This window comes from Fundulus heteroclitus, chromosome 9 (genome assembly GCF_011125445.2).
Source record: "Fundulus heteroclitus isolate FHET01 chromosome 9, MU-UCD_Fhet_4.1, whole genome shotgun sequence".
NCBI classification, from domain to species: Eukaryota; Metazoa; Chordata; class Actinopteri; order Cyprinodontiformes; family Fundulidae; genus Fundulus; species Fundulus heteroclitus.
The window spans coordinates 30,896,014-30,918,315 of record NC_046369.1 but is presented as its reverse complement, the minus strand read 5'-3'; the positions used below and the strand labels follow the sequence as shown (position 1 = coordinate 30,918,315).

Sequence of the window (22,302 nt, the reverse complement as noted above, 5' to 3'; positions counted from 1 at the left end):
CCTTACACAATCCACTACTTTTATAAAATCATACCAAAGACATGTTTCTATGCAGATGACAATGTATAACAGCATAAAATAGTCAACATAACTTTGAAACTCTCTCTAAACTAGCCCTGTAGGAATAGGCTAGTTACTTACCGTTCACAAGTGTCTTGCTGTGTCTTTGCTGGTTGTGCAGGACCCTTCCCTTCTTGAGCCTCTGGGTCTGATTGAGGGTCAAAGTTGGACCATTGTGCATCTGTTTGCAACCATTTTTATGTGTGTAAAGTGCGAGTGTAAACATTGAGTTGGGGGTGTGACAAGCTACAGCTTATTTGCATAAAACAGACAGAGCCCTAAAACATCTCATTCTGAAAGGAGCTCCAAATATGTGTAACCGAGGAGGTGAAATCTCATTATCTGAGAAAGATTTTGTCCAAAAAATCTAATGTTCATATTTTGTATTGCCCATATACCTATCCTAAATGTTTACAAGGAAGCATAATAGGTCACCTTTAATAGTCAAAAAGACAGATCTATTCTTAAAGTAGTACTACCAAGTTGATGTCATTGATAGTTCTATTTTTTTTATTTAATGGAAACATTATTTAACATTTGGAAGCATGCTTTGAGTGTATTTTAAGGCAAGACATCAAACAGTGTAGTTCGTTGTGTGAGGTTATGGGAAAAATCTATAGACATAGGATATCAAAGAAACAGAAACGACCAGATTATAGGCTGCCAATGCTTTCAGGGGCCCTAATATTGGAGAGATTTGGAGACAAATCAGCCCACAAAATTAAAACGGAATCTATTGGCCATAATGATCATTGGAGGAAAAAATGGGCTGGCTTGCAAACCTTAGACAACCGTCCCTGGTGTTAGTTCAAAGGAGGTACCAGTGCGCTTCAAAAACCTGATGGCATCACGAGGGAAGAACGTTAAGCTGAAACATGGAAGCAGTGGAGTGGGTGTCCACGGAGGAGAAAGTGGGGCTTACTCAGGGCACCACCCATTCTAGAAGCGCCACTGGCTGCGTATCCACCGCAAAACCAGGAGCTGAAGCTGTTGGAGCTGCTACAGCTAGCAAACAGGCATCTGGGCCAAAGGTGACATTAAAAGGCAGCAAACCATGGCACCTGTTAGTGAAGCAGTTTCCATGACAACCACCGTGATCAGCTCACATGTGACCTTTGAAAGCACACGGGTTATTACATTAAATAAAACTGCTACTCATCATGTCCCATTTTCCTGGGCCATTCATGGTGGAGTTAGGCTATATATGGCACATGCACTTTGATGTCTTAGAGGGAGAGACTAACTTTATTCTGCTAACAAGGTTATTTCAGGAGAAATATCGCATGAAGAATAGAACTGAACTTTCAAATATCAGACAGAGAGTTTGCTGAAAACCTTTCTTACAGTGGCTGCATATCTTTGTGTGAGCCTGAAGAGGGAGCAGACCATCTGGCTCTTGGTAAAAGAGTTTTTTTTTCGGTTTTTGCAAGGGGTATTCCTCCTTTTCTGAGCATGATCACCCCCCCCCCCATTTTTTCTGCCACTGCCTCCATCCATTTGTGCTTGTGCATCTTACTGTTCTACCCACACGTTTCTCTCTCCTGCTCCTCTCTTCCCTCGCCCTTTTATTATGTGACCATGTTGCTTGGTAACAAGCAGAAGAATGATGAGAAGAGTAGGAAGTGTTCGGATGGCTCCTGTGCCATGTGACGTGTCCTCACACCAGCTGCAAAGAACACAGGGCGATTTGGCCTTGAGAACGGCAACTTGACACTTACTGGGCGATTTGGTTCAGAGTCAAGGTGCGAGCACGGAGGAGGGAGAAATGCCTCCGGGTGCAGCTTGAATTTAAAAGTCCTCCATTTTTGGTTGCGCTTTTAGGTACTCAAATTTTTATAAACGGATACGGAGAGTAGGATGCATGAAATACTTTATGTTGTTTGATCAACTTGCTTTGCAACAGATTTAAGCTCGAGCCATCATTTAATGTGGATGCTGTATCAAGAGCTGAGGCAGAGTAGGTGTTAAACTTCGAACCAGATCTGTGCTGCGTGTGACGTGAGGTCATAGGTGTCTGTAAATCAACGTTTGAGGTGTTTAAAAGTTTCCAGGAAGAGCTACTCTTTGGTTAGGCACAGTGGACCAGAGAAGGTGGACGTTTTCGCAGGAAAATAAATTGACGTGCTAGTTTTGATTACCAAAATGAATGTACAAGCCACAAACTGCAAGAGCAATTTCATGAGCACCAGGTTTGAATCAGCTGCATGCAGTAGCATTTCCAAGGAGTCTGTTTGCTGATTAAAAAAAAATGTTTTAATGCAGACGGCAAATAAAGATTTCCTCTGTACATATTACTCATATCTTGCTCATAACAGCATCTCTTGAGAAGAAAAAAAGGTCAGAGCACGGTTGTCGATGACAGCCTGGTCTGGCCTGTGTTTCAGGGATTGCCTCATCTGCAGGGATTAGTCGCCCCCTGCTGTCTCGCGTTATTTTGCTCGCTACCACACGACGTTGCCATGCCAACCGGAGAGTCATTTCTGAAGCCGGTAAATTTAGCATCCACCTTGTGATCGTGAAAATCAAACCAGGCAGCTGGGAGCTCATTATCGGCAAGCCCCGAAGCCTTCGTAAGGAGTCATCTCTCTCTGTGATCACAGCGAGTTCATTTGGAATCGTTTTCGCTAATTAACTGCAATTATAGCTGTGTTGCTTTTAATTAAAAGCTGCGCCGCAATTACAGCTTTGTCGCCACCTGGGGGCGACAGAAACAGGCTGACAACAGGGCCAGTGTGTTGACAGGTGAGGCAACATCGGACTGGTGTGGCTGCAACTCAGTGCAGCTTTAGTTCAACTTCTGAGGGAAACATCGATCTGTTTGCTCTGCGATGAAGATAAGATCACAGGTGACCAAATGACTGTGTGAATTTCACAACCTGTAGGACCTCGAAGGCAGAGAGAGAGAGAGGGAGAGAGAAAGGAGAGAGAGAGAGAGATAGATAGAGAGAGAGAGACTAAATTGCCTAATGAACAGATGATTTATTGAGAGTTATTTAAGCTTTTAAAATCCCTAAATCCCTTTCTTCTACTTAATCATGTACTAGTTTGTGTTAAAAAATGCATTACATTGCTGGCTGCAACTAGTAAAAATGCACTGCTAAGCAATAATTATTCATTGTGCAGCATATTACGCTTAATTAAAACAGAAAATGTTTCCATACGGAACATAAAACCTAGCATTTATTTGTGATACAAAAAAATAATAAGTAAAAGTAAAGTCATAACTCTGTCCAGTGTTTTACTTCAAAAAGACTCTCACTATCTACCCACAGCCATTGTAAAATATTACTCCGCTATAGGCAGGAAGAGTTTTAAAGCAACAAAACACAAGCGCATGGAAAAGAAGTCAACCATTTTTTATTTGTGTATAATTGATACAATGAGGGTGCTCATACATAATATTTATTTCATCTAGAAAATATATTACCTTTCCTTAAAGCAAAACTAGATATAAATCATCGGGTTTCATTTGATAAGAAGCAACTAATTTTTTTCAAGTGTCAATCAAGGCGGTCAACTGTATCAACGATCAAACGCATTGCAAATCACATTCTAATAAAGTCTCGCATCTTCTGCCTAAAAAAAAAAAAAAAAAAAAAAAGCCACGACGTTGGAACGCTAGGCCCACTGTCCAGCAAACACGCACGGCGACGACCGTATGCTTCTCTAACGTTGCGAACACTGTTCCACAAAAGGACATGAGCGGGTTTGGCTGGGAGAGGGACGGGGGAATAAAACAGGCCGGGCGAGTTGGACGGAAGGGCGAGCGGACGGCAGTGTTCCCGACAGAAACAGATGAACGACGATGATGCTCTTTGACGTTGGTCGTCTTCCTCTTGACCCCCGCGCGCCACATCCTCGGCCGTTGCCGTGGCAACCCTGGGAGTGCCAGCCGTCACACCAGCTCGCTGTGACCCGGCGCTGCGTTGAAGCTGTCTGCGAGGTGCAACGGGAGCAAAAAAACAAAAAACAAAAAAAACACAACAATAAAAGGTGATGCTGCAGATGTGAGCTCAGCTGGGACTTACAGACATCATAGATTTCCACCGACACAACTTCCTAAGGAACTTTGACTCTCACTTTCGCACTCTGTTAGTCACGAACACACGCATACAGAGATACAAAATAAAAATAAAAATGAAAATACAGAGAGACATGTACCAGACAAGTCCAGAGACTTATTTCTGTTTTGTGGTAGTCTAGGTTTTTTCACAGGGGGTTTGCGATTTGGGGGCTTCTCAATGTTATTGGGGCTTTCTCTTTCAGAGCCTGAGATCAGTGAGGGACAGGAGACAAGTGAACAGTTAGAGAAACACACTTTTACACATACATCAACAGCACATTTACATAGGCACAGCCTCACAGGCTTCTTTTATGTTTTCAACACAGGCGACTTGTACAGAAAGGCTTTTCAAACTGCGTTACGCTACAAAAGACTCGAGGGCCCAAAAAAACCTTCACAAACGAACACCAATACTGCACCTACATTTAAATGTATCCTCAGCTATATATATATATATATATATATATATATATATATATATATATATATATATATATATATATATATATATATATATATATATAAAAATAATAATAGCTGTTTAATTCCTTTAAGAAGAGCTGTGTATAAATACACTGTCAAATTAAATTCTCTTTAAAATATGATCACTTACAAAAATGGTTGCATTGTCATATTTTTGTTTTTCTAACATGAAAAAAGGTTTGGAAATAGTTTCTTTCCTCTTTCCTCTTTTTTTTTTTTTTTTTTGGAGGTGTGGGGGAAATGGCACCAAACACATTCTAATGAACAAAACCAGAAAACCACGTCGTACCTGCGTCACAGGACATCGCTTTTCTGTTCCTCTGTGGTTTCACGGGAGCCTGAGGTCTCAGTCCCTCGTCACCTGAGCAACACATTCAAACAGCCACAGTAAAGCACGCTCTTCCTTCAATGCACCTCCCTTTTCATGCAGAAGATCGTGCTTACACACAACACAGTGTCCCCTGAAGCGTTTCCCTTGTAGGCTCTCTCTGTTACGACCTTAAGCCTCAGCCACAGCAGTGCTTTTAAATCCACGTTACGAGCAGCTGGGGGCTAGTTGCATTTTAGGTACCTGCTTTTCCTGTTACAAATGTAATTATTTATCGTCTTTGTTATTTGACTGTCATCATTTGGATCACAAGTTTTTAATTGTGTAGCTTTGTCAAATTTGGTTTTATGCTATGCTGCCTATCTTCTCCCTTGGGAAAGAGAGTTTTAATCTCAGTGGGATAATACCTGGATAAATTGAGATCAAGTGAATAGTCAATTTTATTTATTGTATGTGATAGGATAACACAAAATATATATTTTTTGTTCTACAAAAAATATATATTTGCATCCCTAATCACTTTCACTCTGATTAGAGATGCACCACCAATTTGAAATTTTGGGTCAGTATTGATATCTGATAATATTACAGCTATTATGCCTGATAACCACACACACACACACACACACACACATATATATATATATATATATATATATATATATATATATATATATATATATATATATATATATATATATATATATATATATATATAAATGCCCTGAATCATTTATTCCATATAAAGGCACTCGTTTTCCATTGCATTGTAAAGAGAAAAAAATAAGAGTAAAGAGTCAAATTGTTCAATTCAATTCAATTCAATTCAATTTTATTTATATAGCGCCAATTCATGTCATCATTGTAAGTTCCTCCATTATCCTGTTTAAAGGTGTTAATCTCTCTGTATGGATATATTCAGGCTGAACCGTAGCTTTTCTCTGCTAATTGGGGTTTGTGGTGCGGGTACCTTGACTTGCTGCTCTGTCTGGCAGCCCGTGAAACGGCTTGTTGGCAGGAGGCGGCACAGGAGGAGGAGGTAAGTTCCTTTCATTAGCTGATTCTTTAGAAAAGGTCACATAGGAGGAGGTCTTTGGCTGGGAGGCAGAACACAACAATCACAAAGAGAAGATCTGTTCAGAACAGAAACAACAACAACTTGCCACCCACCGAGTAAAACTGTTATTTTAAAATCAAAATCTTTCAATCATCTTCAGTTGTGCTCTTGTTTGAGTTCATTAACTACGAATCACATTTTTAATTCCTTATTTGAACTATTTTACAAAATCAGAGTATATCAGAATGTAAGAACTGCTATTCAGCCCCAAGCATAATCTTTTTAGCAGGTCAAACATTTTCTATTTTCACCTTCTCAGGAATGGGAGGAGGCTGACCCTCCGAATCTCTTCTTCTCTCTCTCATCTCCAACTTTCCGGCGTCCCCCTCTTCATCTCCTTCCTCCTCTGTAGCGAACGATGAAAGAGAATTTGCTGACATCAAAGCCTGACTCAGAGCTTCTCCAGCAGCAGGCACATTGCATGCTACAAAATCTGCTTCATGATCAGCAGCGGCGTCAACATGGATGATTGTACCTGGCAGGGCGTCTGAGCTCTCTCGCCTGTGCCTCGGACGCAGCCGGGACACGTTGGGCTTGCTGCTCTGCGGCGGGGGCTCGGGTTTTCGCCCGGCAGAGACGCCTCCTCCCCCTGCTGCCTCTCCGCTGCCCCTCCACCCGTCTGTGGGACCTCCACCGTCTCCCTGCGGGTCCTGCGGATGCCACTCTATGGCTGCGGCCTCTGTGCTTTTCAAAGGGTCCCCCTCCTGTTTGGGCGACGGCGTCCTGTCCGACGGGTACGGAGGCAGCGGCCTTTGAGCCAAATGGAGTGCCTGGACTTGTCTGTCCGCCATTCTCCCCGCATGTCTTCTCTCTGTCCACTGATTGTCGACCTGCAAGTCCATGGGTCTGCTCTCAGACCAGGACCTCTCGATCTGCCTGCCGCCGATCCATTGCCTCTCTATTTTCCTGTCGATCTGCCGCTGGGTGTGTCTGTCAACGGTCCACTGTCTCTCCACGTGTCGGCTCTCGGTCCAGTACCTGTCGCCCGGTCTGTCGGACGTTCTCGGCTCTCTGAGGCTCTTCTCCTGCGGCGCGTCGTCAAAGTGTTGCCTCTCTGCGAGGGCGTCGCCCGCCCGGGCCTCCATCATCCAGTCCGCTTCCGCCTGCAACACTTCGGTCCTCTGTTTGTCGTCGGCCCAGTACTTGTCCGTCTCCCCCGGCTGTTCAAACACGGCGTCCATTTCAGATACCTGCCGAAACGCAAAAAAGACGATGAGGCAAGAAAAGACCGAGAAGGGTGAAAATGTGAGGAAAGGGAGCGTGTGGACGACCTGGACTGTACCTCTCTGGGAGAGTAAAAGGGGTGCTTTCCTCCTCCCGCGCCTGGGTGAGGGATACCTGGCACTGGTGGCGGACTCAGGACAAGAGCACCTTTCCCTTGTTGATCTTTCATTTTCCCATCAGCCCCATCGCTGGGAGACCTGGCAGTCGGCCGCGGAGCCTGGAGAAGCGTGTATACATTCTCCATTGCTGTCCTAAAAGAGAACATGTTCAACAAACTGATCTAATATTTTCCTCACATTAAAACTTATCTACGCAGATCAAAATGCAATTCCTATGGCTGTTGGGCATGGGAGGGATTATGGGAAACTTTGGAGAAAGGCTCTAGGTTGGCAGTCCTGAAAGCTGGTTGGTGAATCAGAAAGGGAAACAAGGACCACTGCGTTAGTTTTGGGGCTTGGGGTAGGGAGCACTTTGAGGATCTTTTAAGGTCTAATTTTCCAAGAAAGTACATTAGAATTTGTGGTTGTGAGAAGAAATCAATTAGAAAAGTTCTGTATATATACATATACACATATATATTATATATATATATTATATATATTATATATATATATAATATATATTATATATATATATATATTATATATTATATATTATATATATATATATATATATATATATATAATATATATATATATATATATATATATATATATATATATATATATATATATGAATACTGACTGACATACAAATGGGATAATTTCTACCCCATGAAGTATCATTATTCCTGGTGAGGAGCCTGGTAATTTAGCTTTCCTAATTTGCGTTTAAGGAGTAGTGTGGCCGTTTCTAATCCCTTGGTGGTCTCTCTTGATCCAAAACGGAGCCACCGTCTGTCAACCACACCTGTGCAAACTCTGTGAAATCAGCCAGCTTCTGGTTTGGCAGCCTTAGTCGTTGCTTATGTCAACACAGAAAAGATGGAGGTTCAGAGCCATGTTTGTCGAGAATTTATTAGCTCAGAGCAGCGGACTGTCCTCACGAAAACCGAACAGAGCTGACCATTAGAACATGCTGGCATGTGGGAACGTAAAGTCCCTTGGAAAAAGTATTTATAACCCTTGAACCGTTTTCTGTGCTCCATGACACACGATGGATTTTAGTGGGACTTAATGTGACAGACCAACACAAATTAGTGGATAATTCTGAAGTGAAAGGAAAATTAAACATGGATTTACTATTTTTTTGACTCACAATTAAAAATCTGAACATTTGGTGTGCATTTATATTTAGCCCCTTTTTCTCTGATACCTGATAACTGATACAAAATCCATTACAACGGTTGTCTTCAGAAGTTGCCTGATTGGTAAATAGGGATCGTTTGTGTTATTTAATCTCAATATAAAACCATCCTGTCCTGTGAAGGCCTCAGAGCTTTGTTGGAGAACATTTGGTAAACAAACAGCAGAGAACATAATAATGGCAGTACCAATCTGTTTAAATATTTTTCTTTAGTAATGACTCAGGGAGTCATTTGTATTCAGGGAGCTGAATACAAAAGTACGTAACGGTTTTCATTTTTTTTTTTTTTAACCATAAAGCCATGCATCATTTTATTTCCTTTTCAGAATTATGCATCAACTTATGTTGTTCACCATATAAAACCCTGTAAGCATACATAGGAGATAGTAGTTATGTTATGAGAGCAGGTGAAAAAGTTCAAGAGGCGTAAATACTTCAGCAATTCACTGTGGAATAAGGAGATAAAAATAAACAAGCTCTTAGTGGTCGTTTGAGTTAACATCCCCACGAGGTAGGCTACTGGACTTGTTTCATTATTCAAGGACAAGTCTTTTTTCAGGAAGTAATCTCTGAGTGCGTCTGTGGAGAACGCCTCACCCTGTGGGTGCTGTGGCAACAGTGTGACAGCCGTCTCCGTAGACCTCCGCCTCAGCCTCCTGATTGGACAAGGTCTGGCTGCGGTTCTTACGGAAACTGAAGATGGCCAGCATGTTCCTCCTTTTCTTCCTCCTCAGAGAGTGTGCTTTGTGCAGGGTGGTGAGCTGACTGGAGGTGGGGAGAGAGGCTGTAAGTCACACACTCACATACGCTGTCCGGTTCAACGCAGTCATCCTGCTGGTTCACACACGAGCCCCTTCTGCTAAGATATCACAGACATCACGGCCATCTGGGTCGCTTGTTTGTCTGCGCCGCTGCTGTTGGGTCGTTGCTAGGCTACATGTCTTAAGAAAACAACAATAAAGCTCAACTACATCTATCTATCTATCTATCTATCTATCTATCTATCTATCTATCTATCTATCTATCTATCTATCTATCTATCTATCTATCTATCTATCTATCTATCTATCTATCTATCTATCTATCTATCTATCTATCTATCTATCTATCTCCACATGTGTAATTTTTTTTTATTGTAGCTATTTTTCCTAGAAACATCTAATATGGTGCCTGAAGTTACATGATGTAACAGCGTCACGCATACATCAAGTGTTCGTTTAGCTTCAGTGAGCCAACATTTGTTTGTAACGTTACCCAATTAATAGTTGAGGTCATGTCAGATTTCAATTTGACATTATTTTAGCTTTAAAACAACAGCCCGTGGTGCAAGGGGGTTGGAAGGATGTAGAACTACTGGGTCCTTCAACTATCAAATTATGGTCAAGAATATTTTTTTCCTAAAAAGTTAAGAAAAAGCTAAGCCTGATACAGAGCTTTATCAGCTTTTTTCCACCCTAATTGTCCTGGCAGTAGTGGGGGGCCAACGGCGGCAGAGAGGAGCGTACGCAGTTTCAGTAAGTCTAGCTGCTTTGGGTCAGACAGCTGCTCCGTCACTTTGACATGAACAAAGCGAGCCGTGTCTGTTACCTGAGGAACACGCCTCAAGGTGCTACCTTCTGTTCGCTCCCCAGTCCGTAGACTACAGCTGGATCTCTATCATCTCTGTCTCATGTGCTCCAGTGGTGATAACCAACTTAGCATCTTCTGTCCGCAACGCGTTGTGTATTTTTGCCAGGGGAAGTTATAATTAGAACAGGACTGATAGGTAAAGTTAAGTTTCATAGCCTGCTGTGGTCTGGGTGGACATTAGTCCTCAGCGCACACAAGATCTGGGCTGAAGGTGAGGGGCGTCCAAAGAAACGGACTGCTCACATCTCAACATGTCACCAAGCAGAAGCCTGAAATACAAATTATTTAGACCACCCAGAAGGCGAGGCAACCCAACTGGGACAACAGGGACAGGTTGATGCACCAAACAAATTAACCATTTTTATGTTAAATAAATAAACATATAAATGATTATTCTTTAACATTTCATTATTTTTCATAAATATTTTTACTTCAAGGTCATGCGTTGCAGAACATTTTGAATTTATTTCATCTCTCCACCTAACAAATCAAAATTACCAAGTGTGGCAAAAACACAATAGAGGAGGTAATTGGTCCGCAGCTGAGTTGCTGTGCAGGGTAACCAATCAGCTGTTAGGGTTTATTGAGGGAGACACAGAAGGAGTTTAAGTTATTTAATTATGTCCATTTTTGACTAGTTACAGAATGCCTGTCTCACAATTTTATAAGATTATGGTTTCAAAGCAATGTTTCTGTCCTACCATGCTTGTGGCATAAAGTCCCATAAATGGAATACCGCAACATGCTTTGCTTTTTTTTTTTAGAGGAACTTGGGCTACATTCACACTGCAGGTCTTGATGATCATTTCTGATTTTTTTAGTTGTTGCTGAAATTGGATTCTTTTGTGTGGCCGTTCATTGTACTAATTAAATGTGACCGCCATCAGACTTCAGTCTAAACGGTCCAAAACCCCAAGGCATGGAAACCGAAGCAAATACGTATCTCCACTGTTAGCTTCAGTCCACTGGTTCCCCTCCGTTACAGGATGGGTTGCTAAGGGTCTGACTGCATCTCATCAGCAGAACCTGTTACGCCATCATGTTTCATCTAGACCACAGACGTCAAAGCAGCCTGGAGCTTTTAGATGACCGAGGTAAACTAAGAAACAGGTGATCGGGCCTTTACAGATGGTCCTAATTTGTGGAGTGGTTAGTTTTTCCTGCTGGGAGCTGTTCAGAAGTTAGAAACCTTTGATGAACTTAATAAGACCCACACTTACTCCGAGGCATTTGACTATAACAACCTTGACGTTGTGATTATATTTTATCTGTTTTGGATTTATATTTTTTTGTCTTATTGTTTCATTTCTGAAACTGTTTTACAACTTTGTCAGTTAGCTTTACTTAATCATAAATAATTATTTTTTTTTTTTTCCCGAAGTATTATTTTATTTCTCCTGCTTGTGTTTAATCCTTGCCGTGTAGCACTTTGGGACAGTTTTTTTGTTATTTGTTTAAAGTCCTACATGAATGACAATGACATCAAAAGCATCTTTTCATGCAATTTGGTATTTAGACGCTATCATTGCTGGACAGCTTAATCTATCAACATCGTTGACAAACTTCAAGGGACCATAATGTTTAATCTAACGGACTACTAATCCAATTCAAATGTGACCTTTGTTCATTGATTTTTATTGTGTTGTGAATCACTGGAAAGAGATAACTGCAGAGAAAGTGTGAGTAACATCTAAAAGTTTGAGGCAACCTGTGGGAAATATATGTAGAAAATGAAATGTGCAGGTAAAGCTTGTAAAGTCTGTGTATATTTTGGTAGTGGAGGTTTACGACGGGATCAGGACACAAATGCTGGAGGTGGAAACATCAAAGCGTCTCTTACCTATCAGGTAGAACTCGTTTTGTATAAAAATCTGGGAGTCCATCATCCAGAGGGCTTATTCCTCCATTTTCACTGCAGGGCTGTGCACACATAGACACAAACACTCCCCTGTGAGAGGCTTGTTCTGTGGGTTTCAGTTGTAAAAGTTATGTATGCAATAAAACAAATGGATTACACTGCATTCATTGAGATGACATAATCTAATTGAAGCCACACAGTTTATTTAGATTATATTTGACAAAAACAGAAGTCCTTGCCAGCAAGCCCAGATGCTTCACATTAGAGTAATTCAAATATAGAGTTTAAAATGAAAATATAAAATGTGCATATATTGGTGAAGAAAAGATGGCGTACTGTCTCAGCTGGGATATGTCCTCCCCTGTGTCTCCTCGGAGGCCTCGGCCGAACACGCGTCACATGATGAAGAGGCAGACCCTGCGTAGGCAGCTCCGATAAACCCTCCCAGGATGCTGAGTGGGACAGCGGCGAGGAGTACGACGGCACGGAGGGAGGTGGCGAGGAGCTGGAGTCGTCGCACAAGCCTGGTGGCAACACAGATTGGAAGAGATACAATCAGAGACATGCAAACTCCGAATTGGATCAGGTGTGATTAGATCCAAAACACGATGGAGTCAGAGCTCAACTCGGAAAGCTTTAAGTGGAGTACTTACTCAGCCTTGTAGAGACGGGTCGTATTCTCCTCGTTCTTGAGCTGCGCTTCTTAATGGCAATTGTGTCCTGGGAGGATACAAAAGAAGACAGAAAAAGAAGGGAAAAGCACTGTCATCCTTTAGCTGAACAAAACAAGGCACTAAATAAAGCCATGTGAACTATAAAAAAAATTATTTTCGACATAAATCGTAAATTAACAAACAGCAGAATAAATAAATAATTCCCTACTGTGATCTGCACAATTTTAATCACAAAGTTGATTAAAAATATTTCTGAATAAAAGCTTTAAACAAGCCAGTGCTTCAGAGTCCTTTGACCTCTATCTTTGGTGTGCTTCAGGAATCCACACACTTCACGAACAGGGAAAGTAACGCTATTGCTTTCGCATCTCTGGTAGCCCAGAGACGCATATTACTTCAGTGGAAGGATAAGAATCCTACACTTAGAAAAAATCAAGTACAGCATTAGGGGATGTGTCGACAAATTTTATAAAACTTGGAATCCCATTCTTTCCTTAGTTGATTCAACTCACTCCTTAGACGATTAAAAAGTATGGCTTTAATTAAGATACTCTGACATACCCCCTCTCTAATTGAATCACTCCTAATTTTCCAGCCAGGATTTTAAGAGAGACCAGCGGTTGGGTTAGGGATTTGGTGGTCGAACCTTAAGCACAACATATAATAACTGCTATAATTATATTTTTGATTTTGCTTTCTAAGCATTTCAGATCCCTCCTCTAAATTTTGTTTGTTATTATTATTATTTATTTATTTATTTTATTATTATTATTTTATGTAATTTGCTTGTTGGTTGGGTAACTGTTCTCCCCTCCTGTTTTCTCATTAAAAGGGAGAGAATCAGGTTTGCTTATTGTTAACATTTTTCACTGTATTCCTGGGAATGTAGAGGGGTGGGGGATAGGTGAAATGTATTCTCATGTAAATTAATGTATTGCACCCTTCTAACCCAATAAAAATATATATATAAAAAAAAAATTCTGAATGCAGAAGGACATTTATGACAACTTGTAGAAAATGTTAGCTGTGACATCAAAAGTACCAAAGCCCAAGAGGTCCAAAATTTGCCGTATTTTTTAAGGCTTTACATTTTTCTTATGGCTAAACCTCATATACACAAGCGCACTCTCGCAAACACCTACAGGCGCTTGGATCCAATTGTTTACAGATTCACTTCTATACAGAAAAAGCCCTATCATTAGCTTTGGCTGTCACTTCTTACATCTTGTATTAAATAATACTACTTATTTTTCAGCGATGTTATCAAGGCGTTGATTGTTTGTGTCTGTAACACTTTATTTGTTAATTTTGCTGTTTTTTTTATATCACTCTCTGATGCTCTTACCTCAGAGGCACCAACTGACACACACAGATCTACTTTCTGATTATTTCTAACAAGAAAGCCTTGGAACTAAAGAGTCCATGCTTAGAGTACTGCAAACAAAATCCTTTAAATTCTGCACAGGTTTTGGAGAGAGCGAGACTGAGATGAGTGGTGCCTGACCAGACTAAATGGAAACTGATAAAACCCCCAAAAAAACATCCTGTTTGATTCTTGAGATGCTCCTGGATCCAGCTGCTGTCTTGTTAATGCAGAAGAGCTCTTGTCATGCGTCAGCAGAAATTTATCATTTGTTCTTTATCAGATTCAGCAGAAAGGTCCTCCATTACAGTTATCCTGATAAAATTCAGATAATAATGCAATTTTCTTCTTTTGAGATAAGTTAAAAAGAAATCTGCTGGTAAAATGTATTTTTTTAATCAAACCCAGTAGTGAGGAAAGACAGTAATTTACCTATTTGGAGTTTTTAAGTTTAGGTTTTCTCACCAATTTTTTGTTAATCAAAATACGTATCTGGAAAAAATAAAATGAACAGGTATCTAAAATCTTTACATGTTTTAATATATCTTTTAAATGTATTTTGAACCCATTGGTGAAAATGGTCATCCATGCACAAAAGATCGCATTGGAAGATGTAAAAATGTATCAAGCTAGCACAAGTTGATGTGTGGGGGAGTTGTCATTATATTTTTAACGTCCCCCAAAACAAAGTTTTTTCTTTGCTTGCTTTTCTTTTTCCAGAAATAGGTCAAAATGTTATGCTGCTGGGTTTAGTGGGATAACTAAATGTTGGTGTCAATATACAAGGCCAAGCAGCAAGTGTCAAATCTGCCTTTCTAGCTCAGAGATGTACCATAAATCGATGTTTCTCAGATTACTGTACAGTACATGCTGTAAGCATACTTGCAGGCGTAAACAACCCACAATGTTACCCTCAGAATCAACAAAAGGTAAGAAGGCATGGAGGGGCAAGTTGACATGGAGTCACATTAGCAGGAAAAAGTGTTGTAGCTGTTCTTTTCTCATTAGATGTGTTGTTAGAAAGAAAAGCACCTACAAAAGGCTCATATTGGTCATATAGGGTCAGCTTGTGAATTTTAAGGTAGTGTTCTGTGGTAGGTGTAGGCAGTCATGATCTTGCAGTGCAGAGTTTTTTAAAATAATCTCAGTTTGAAAAACAAAACGAAACAGAAGGACATCATGAACAGAGAGTCCAACTAAAAGCTGGTCATGGCGGGCAAAACCGAAACAAAAATCTCCCTCATCCATCCATCCATCCATCCATCCATCCATCCATCCATCCATCCATCCATCCATCCATCCATCCATCCATCCATCCATCCATCCATCCATCCATCCATCCATCTATCCAGTCTAAGATTATTTTCACTGCAATATTTTTCTTTCAGGTAATTTCTCTAACTCGAGAACACATTTTCTATGCAGTACTGTTTTTTTTAGAAGAAAGCAACCCTCAGTAGAAATGACCTTGGTCTCGCTTACAAAGACCTTCTCCAAAGCTCCTACTGTACATTAAGGCTAATAAAAATAAGTTTGCATGAAAAGTAGCTGTATAGCAATACATCCAGTCTATGACACAAAACAGGATTTATAACAATGAGACAAGATTCTGAATGTGATGCTAACTCGTGCAACACAGGTCAGAAAGGGGCAAAGCACTTACCTTCTTATCTGGGGCCTGTGCTAAAAGCTTAGACCTATTTAAAGTGAGGTTAAGCCAAGCCTCTAGCAAGTGCTTTGCAACTCAGACTTAAGTTCGGTGAGACATGTTTGCATTTTTTATACTGTGAAACCTTGATACATCCCTTATGAGCAGCTCTAAATCTTTATTATGATGGCAGAAATCCACTTTGGTTTTTGCCCTGCTCTGACAAGGCATAAACTCATTTAGACGACAACTCACCAGCATTTCTCTGAATCGGGGTTGTTCAGACTGCTGTAGATAAGTTACTGGCTGCTGATACCAACTCAACCATGGCTCAAAATTTGACCCATCCATTATTGACTAAAACACAAACAAATTGGAGGTCATATGAAAACCATGAACACCTTTTAAAGACTTCGTTGTGGGCAGATAAAAAAGCATTTCTAATCTTGCTAAAACCTGCAGAGTATGAACCAGATGACGACCAAAGGGACGGACAGAGGTTAAAAACGAGAATGCTTTAAATAAAAGTCGTCACATTGAGCAGCAGTGAAGAACGATCCAGCTATTTAACCAAACACACAGTTCACAAGTGTTTAATATTTTGCCTGCTGTGTTTCGTGAATGTACACAACCTGAATGCGTGATGTCAGTGGCGCGTGTTGTCAGAAATAATAGGCCTTTTCAAATACTGTGCTTCAATCACTCCAATCAGTGCTCGCTTCCAAAGGCCAAGACACAATTGAATTGACAACACATCATCAATTCAAGTGCTGTTAAAGTGTTTCCAGTGGACGAGCTGGGGCCTCTCAACGTTTTCGACCTTTAGCTGCTGTGTCCATGTCAGGAAAGTCAGAATAATTATTCAGATGCTGATGCCTTCATTTCTGACAGCTCTGACAGGACTGAGACTCTGCCTTTAACACCTGTTAATACCCAAGTTAATAATGCAGTAAACAAGAATAAAAGTGAAGATCTTATTTAATCAACATGTTCACTGACACAAATATTTCGTAAGGTGACAGAAATTTCTAACGTTGCAACTACATAAATAAAAATTAAGGAATATTTGATTTTCCTATGTCAGACAGAACTAGAAAACAGAACTGGGCCAAGAGAAATCTTACAGGGGATTAGAAAAAGGAGGAGAGCTGTATAAATTCTGCCCCAGGCTCTTACAGAGAATAATATTATACTTAGTGTCTGTTGAATTAAAATTGATGGAGTCAGATTTGACAGAGAAGAAACAACTGCTGTCGACAGAGGGGGAAAAAAAATATATAATTTTTCCTATTTCCCAGACTTTACAAGAGAACTGTTATTTTTGCTGGAGTCTATTTTGGAGCCAACTGTGTAGCTCAGCGAAATCCTTTAAATCACTTCAAATTACATTTGGCTGTTGGCAAAAAAACAAAAAATAAATAAAACAAAAAAACATTTCCTGCAACGTTGGCTGCAGGCAAAACCTGCAAAACAAGAACGCACTGGCTACGGTCAGGAGGTTAAGCTGTGTGTAGGAGGCAGACTCGGCTGCACACGTACCTTCCTCTCTGGAGGTTTTATGCTGATTGTACCACTTTTCTGCATTCATTCATGAATCATAAAATATTAACTAGGCTGGTGACTGGCAGCTGACTATTTTCAGCTTATTTTTTGCTGTGACCAGTAACCGAGCAGTTGGAAACTCTAAATAACGCTGGTCACAACACTCTTCAGTGTGGAAGTAGTCATGAAACAACATTATCTGTTTATCCTATCCTATCAATGACATGTTTAAAGAAATAAGAGAAAGCACATACGATACTGGAAACCAGTGTTAATAGAGTTAATAAGCTGAAATAGAGAAAATAATAGTTTTTTTCTGCAAACTGATCTTAAAAGAGATCCAATTTCTTTTCAACTGGGAAGGTTGAAGGGGAATGTTTTGTTTTGTGGCAAAACCCTACAAGATTCCAACTCCTGCTGTAATGCTATTTTAAAATATCTTGAAATCATAGTGGTACTTGAAATCGGACCCAATATAAAACGTTTGAGAACCAATCGTCCATGGAACATATAAAGACTACTTGGTTAGTAATGCTAGGTGCCAGATCACAACTTAGTGGCACTGATCACTAATATTAAGTTTGAAATGTCAGCTTTATAAACCATTTTGACTTTGTAGTAAATGATTAAATTGTAACTTATCAGTTTATTTGCACAGAGAAGAGTGTTTTTCTGTTAACAAATAGCGTACACTTTGACAATTTAAGCTAATCTGAAACGCTCCACACAGCTCCACACATTCATCTGAAATCGCCGCCATTGGGAGGGATTTCAACACCACATAAAATGGATGAGCCAATCAGGATCACCAGACAGGATTTTGGGCAGATTTGACGTTTCAGAGAAGCGACTGTTTGGATCCACACAGCAATGGTGGCTTGCAGCGAGGAAGCAAGTGATAACATCGCTGCTGCTATTTCATTAGTGTTGTCCAATCTACCGAATATTAATTCTTTAAAAGAACACCAGAGAACGGCTTTGAAGGCTTTTCTTAGTGGAAACAATGTTTTCCCCCTTCTCCTGATCGGGTTTGGCAAGAGCTCGATCTTCCCTAATGTCAGCGTCACGAGTTGGTTTCGATGTGAGGGGTTGAAGTCGCATGTCAGTAAAGATGGCGGAAGAGTGGTTTATCCAATCATATGCAAGGATCTTTCATAAGGCACCTTCTGAAATACGTCTCCAAAGGAGCAATCCCAGATGGATGTGAGGAGCTCTGTGGAACGAATCCATCAGGGATTATACACCAGGTTAAGAAAGCAAATGCAAAACATAGTTGAAGAGAACACCCACGAAGGTCCAAAAATACATAACAGATAATTATTGATGAAACACATAAGTTTGGTAAAACCTTTAGTTTTATAGTAACAGAGCTCTCACAGACACGGCGTGACTGCTCATGGCAGGAATACTGTACATATATTGGTTCATTTTGTAATTTTAAGGAGAAATTGGAGTCAGCAACAATCAGGCACAGTGCATTTATACCTAAACTGAACAACAAATCACCAGCCATAAACAAAATATATATATAAGGAATGCAACATTTGATGATGGGTGAGGTACGTCGGACACATTTCCAGGAAAATGAAAATGGAAACACACACACACACGTACACACACCAACACACAATGTCCCCACTCACTATGCTGGTGCCGAGCTCTTCATCTGTGATGTCCAGGGAGTCTCTGTGTCTGTTAAAACTCCACGCAGTCCCATCTTCACACGTCCCCTCCCAGCATTTTAGATGAGACACCTGCCGGGTCTGAGACACACGGCACTCTTAAACTCTTTGTCACCCACTCTCACAATCAATCTGTGTCTCTTTCACACCCTTTCACGGCGGCAGCGAGTGTTTACCAGGGTCTTGTGGGTGGCATAGAGCTCTTGGAGGATTTGGTCCACAATGGAGTTGGTGAGATAGGAGACAACAGACAGCTTTACCTCTCTGGAGAAGATTGAGTTTGAGCCGAGGGACAGACAGATGAAAAGGGGTTAGCAAATAGAGAAAAATCAATGCCCAGCTTATCAAATTCAGACTTTTTTGTTGTTGCTCTCACTCCAAAGCTCTGTGGATGTCCTGCGCCGCTCTTTCCATGAGGGCCGTGCGGATGGCAGAGCGAGGGATGGACACGCGCTCGGAGACAGATGAGAGCGGAGGACTTAATCTCTCCGCTGCAGAGGATGATAAAGGACAGAGCTCTCGGCAGAGTGACACCATGGAGTCTACGATCACCTGAAACGGATGAGGCTGTCACGAACTCTGTCATCTGCCGCGGATCACGAAGGGAACGGAGGCTCTCGGATCTACCTGCAGCTCTTTATCCGCAGCTTTGGCGAGTTCCCCAGCCAGGGAGTCCAACCTCTGCCGCACGGGCCCGTCCACGGACAGCACGTGGGCCAGCTCACACAGTGACGGGTAAAGCTTGGGAGAGGATTCATTCAAATTCAGACTAAACAGAACCCAAACAACGCCCCTGAATGTTTCGTATCACTCACAGCCCGAGAGTTCCTGGCCTCTTTCAGGACTTGCTTTGCAGCTTGGATCTCTTCCAGCTCTCCTTTGCCCCGTAACAAACACACCTGCTGCTGGACACGCACACAGAGGCGCTCCATCACCTTGGAAACAAAAAGGGCAGCTAAGTGATGGTGGCAAAAAACACTCCTGAAACACTTCAAACACATCCTCACAGACGGGCGCTACCTGCTCGGCGGTGCTGGTGACCAAGCCCTGGTGCAGCCGCAGGGCCTGCCTCTGAGAAAAGCGCTGCGTCTGGTTGTTCCTGACCAGAGAGCGCTGGATCTGTGAGATGGTCACGTTTAAAAAAAAAAAACAGGTCACAAAATCAGACAGAGGCGTGTAAGTTCAAAATGAGACCAGGTTAATTTATACATTTCACAGATTAAAAAAAATGCTTCAGTATGAACTGATTGACAAGTTTTATTCATCAAAAGTCTATATTTGTGTGGGGCTAACTTTGTCCATAAATCAAGCAGAAAAAGTTCTGATCTTTTCGAATGCAAAGTCTCTTGCAAAATTAACCTTTTACCGTCACATTTTAATCACAAACGTTAGTGTAATTCTTCTGCATTTTATGTGTCACACAAACATAATGCAGTGGATTATAATAGAAAAAAAAACATATAACAACTCTTTTGAGGTACATCTCTACAAGCTTCATGTTTTAAAATCAAATCTTAGAGAAATAGTTCAAGCACAGCTACTGGGTGGACGATGAATTTAGGTCCAAACTTTGACTGGGCCGTTCTAGCACATGAATATGCTTTGCTCCATGCCATTCCATCGTAGATCTTGATGTATGTTTAGGGTCACTGTTATGCTGGAAGGTGAACTTCTGCCCCAATATGGACTCTTTTGCATGGACGTTAACAATCTGTGTCATTTGTAGCCTTTAACAGCTTTTTGTCCTGTATTTAATTTTAATTCATTGTTAGAGAAATGTGAATGTAATGATTTTATTCTTATTAAGTCACAGGCATTTAGTCTGTTTAAAGAGCTGACTTGCAGGAATGTTCTATTGTTTTAACTCCACACAGGAAGAACAAATGCTTCTCCCAGATGAGGAATGTCATGTTTTATCCAGCTGTGTATACTAATCCTACACCTCTTTGTGTGCCCACCCCTGTTGTGAGTTCCTGAACCCCCCTGTCCCTTCTGATGTTAATAATAAAGGCAGAGAGAAAGAGGTGGCTCGGGGCAGATGAGCCAGAGACTGTCAGGGAGCGTGGTTCTTCGTTTGGCTGGTCTGCCCTCGTTCTGCAGAAGAGTCTAAACTTGTGTTTGTGTGGTTTTCTTTGTAGGATAATTAAAGATAACCCTATCATTCATGTTCCCACCAACTCTGACCAGTTTCCCTGTCCACTGGTGAAGAAAAGCATCCCCACAGCATCATGCTGCCACCACAGCCTGGTAATATTGTCTTCAAGTTATGTGCAGGGTTAGCTTTCTGCTGCACATAGCATTTAACATGTCGACCAACAGTTCAAATTTAATTTATCTGACGAGGAAATCTTTCTTTCACGTATTTGCTAGCGTCCCCTAAATGGCAAACTGCAAAGAAGACGTCTTCCATTTTCAGTTTATTGTTAAAACAGTGATCCATGAGATGTTCAAAGACAGAGATTCATAATATGAATTATGACCAAATTTACAAATTCTGTGTCTTTTTGAGGCATTGTGTTCCACTGAATTTTGTTTGGGTGTTTCAGAGTGAAAGGGGCTGAATACTCAATGCACTTTCTAATTGCAAATCCTCTAAAAAAAAACATCTATCCCTTTCCTTCCAGTTCATACTTATATGCTATACTCTGTGCTTGTTTATCACATCAGATCTCCATAGTAACACATATCGAAGTTAAGTTAAAAATGTCACGTCATTTAAAACGTCCCTGTAGGGCACTGCATCTTTTTTTAAAGGAAACTCTGGAAATGAAGTTGTGGAGGGGTTAACTCCATCCCATACAGGTGACTGATCTAAAGACAGGTGGTGAATAGTGTTTGAAAAAGAAAATATTTGGACTTGCTGTGTTTTGGCCAAAAGCATGACATTGATTTAAAGGAGATGGGCCCTTTTTTTTTATGAAAGGGCACATGTCTTCTTTACATCAGCCAACCTTCAATAAATCATCCAGACAGTGATTGTAACACCAACCTTAGTGAGGGCCTGCTCTGTCTTCTCTGGCGCGCTGCGGTACGCCTGGCTGATGTCACTTAGGGGCAGAGGCATGTACTGCAAGGTGAAATTACTAAAAAAAGGAGGGAGCGGAAAAAGACAGAAGGATTAAGTTATTAAAGCAGGCAATACGGGACTTTAAGGAAACATTTGAATTGGCTCAAAGGTTGACGAATGATAACACCCCCGCTGGACAGAGATCATCCCAAAATACGACTCCTTTATGGAGCAACCGAGTAACGGTTTGATGTGTGCAACCATGTCCTCTGCAGCCCTAAGGTGAGCCTGGACCATGTGAGATAGCGAGACGGAAGAA

At 41.1% G+C, this 22,302-nt stretch overlaps 1 protein-coding gene across 1 annotated transcript in view; it reads right to left on the bottom strand.

The window, feature by feature from the left end:
• Positions 1-3,395: 3,395 nt before the first annotated feature.
• Positions 3,396-22,302, bottom strand: part of LOC105928820 (capping protein, Arp2/3 and myosin-I linker protein 3) — a gene marked incomplete in the record, with an annotated part of 40,469 nt that continues 21,562 nt past the window's right edge. Inside the window, 18 exon segments of the mRNA XM_036141469.1 lie at positions 3,396-3,996; positions 4,222-4,329; positions 4,896-4,967; positions 5,905-6,031; positions 6,303-6,397; positions 6,527-7,241; positions 7,334-7,526; positions 9,178-9,345; positions 12,050-12,129; positions 12,404-12,591; positions 12,721-12,787; positions 18,938-19,057; positions 19,153-19,240; positions 19,353-19,528; positions 19,604-19,717; positions 19,792-19,911; positions 19,997-20,095; positions 21,966-22,059. Of these exon segments, the coding sequence (XP_035997362.1) occupies positions 3,956-3,996; positions 4,222-4,329; positions 4,896-4,967; positions 5,905-6,031; positions 6,303-6,397; positions 6,527-7,241; positions 7,334-7,526; positions 9,178-9,345; positions 12,050-12,129; positions 12,404-12,591; positions 12,721-12,787; positions 18,938-19,057; positions 19,153-19,240; positions 19,353-19,528; positions 19,604-19,717; positions 19,792-19,911; positions 19,997-20,095; positions 21,966-22,059 (2,665 nt within the window).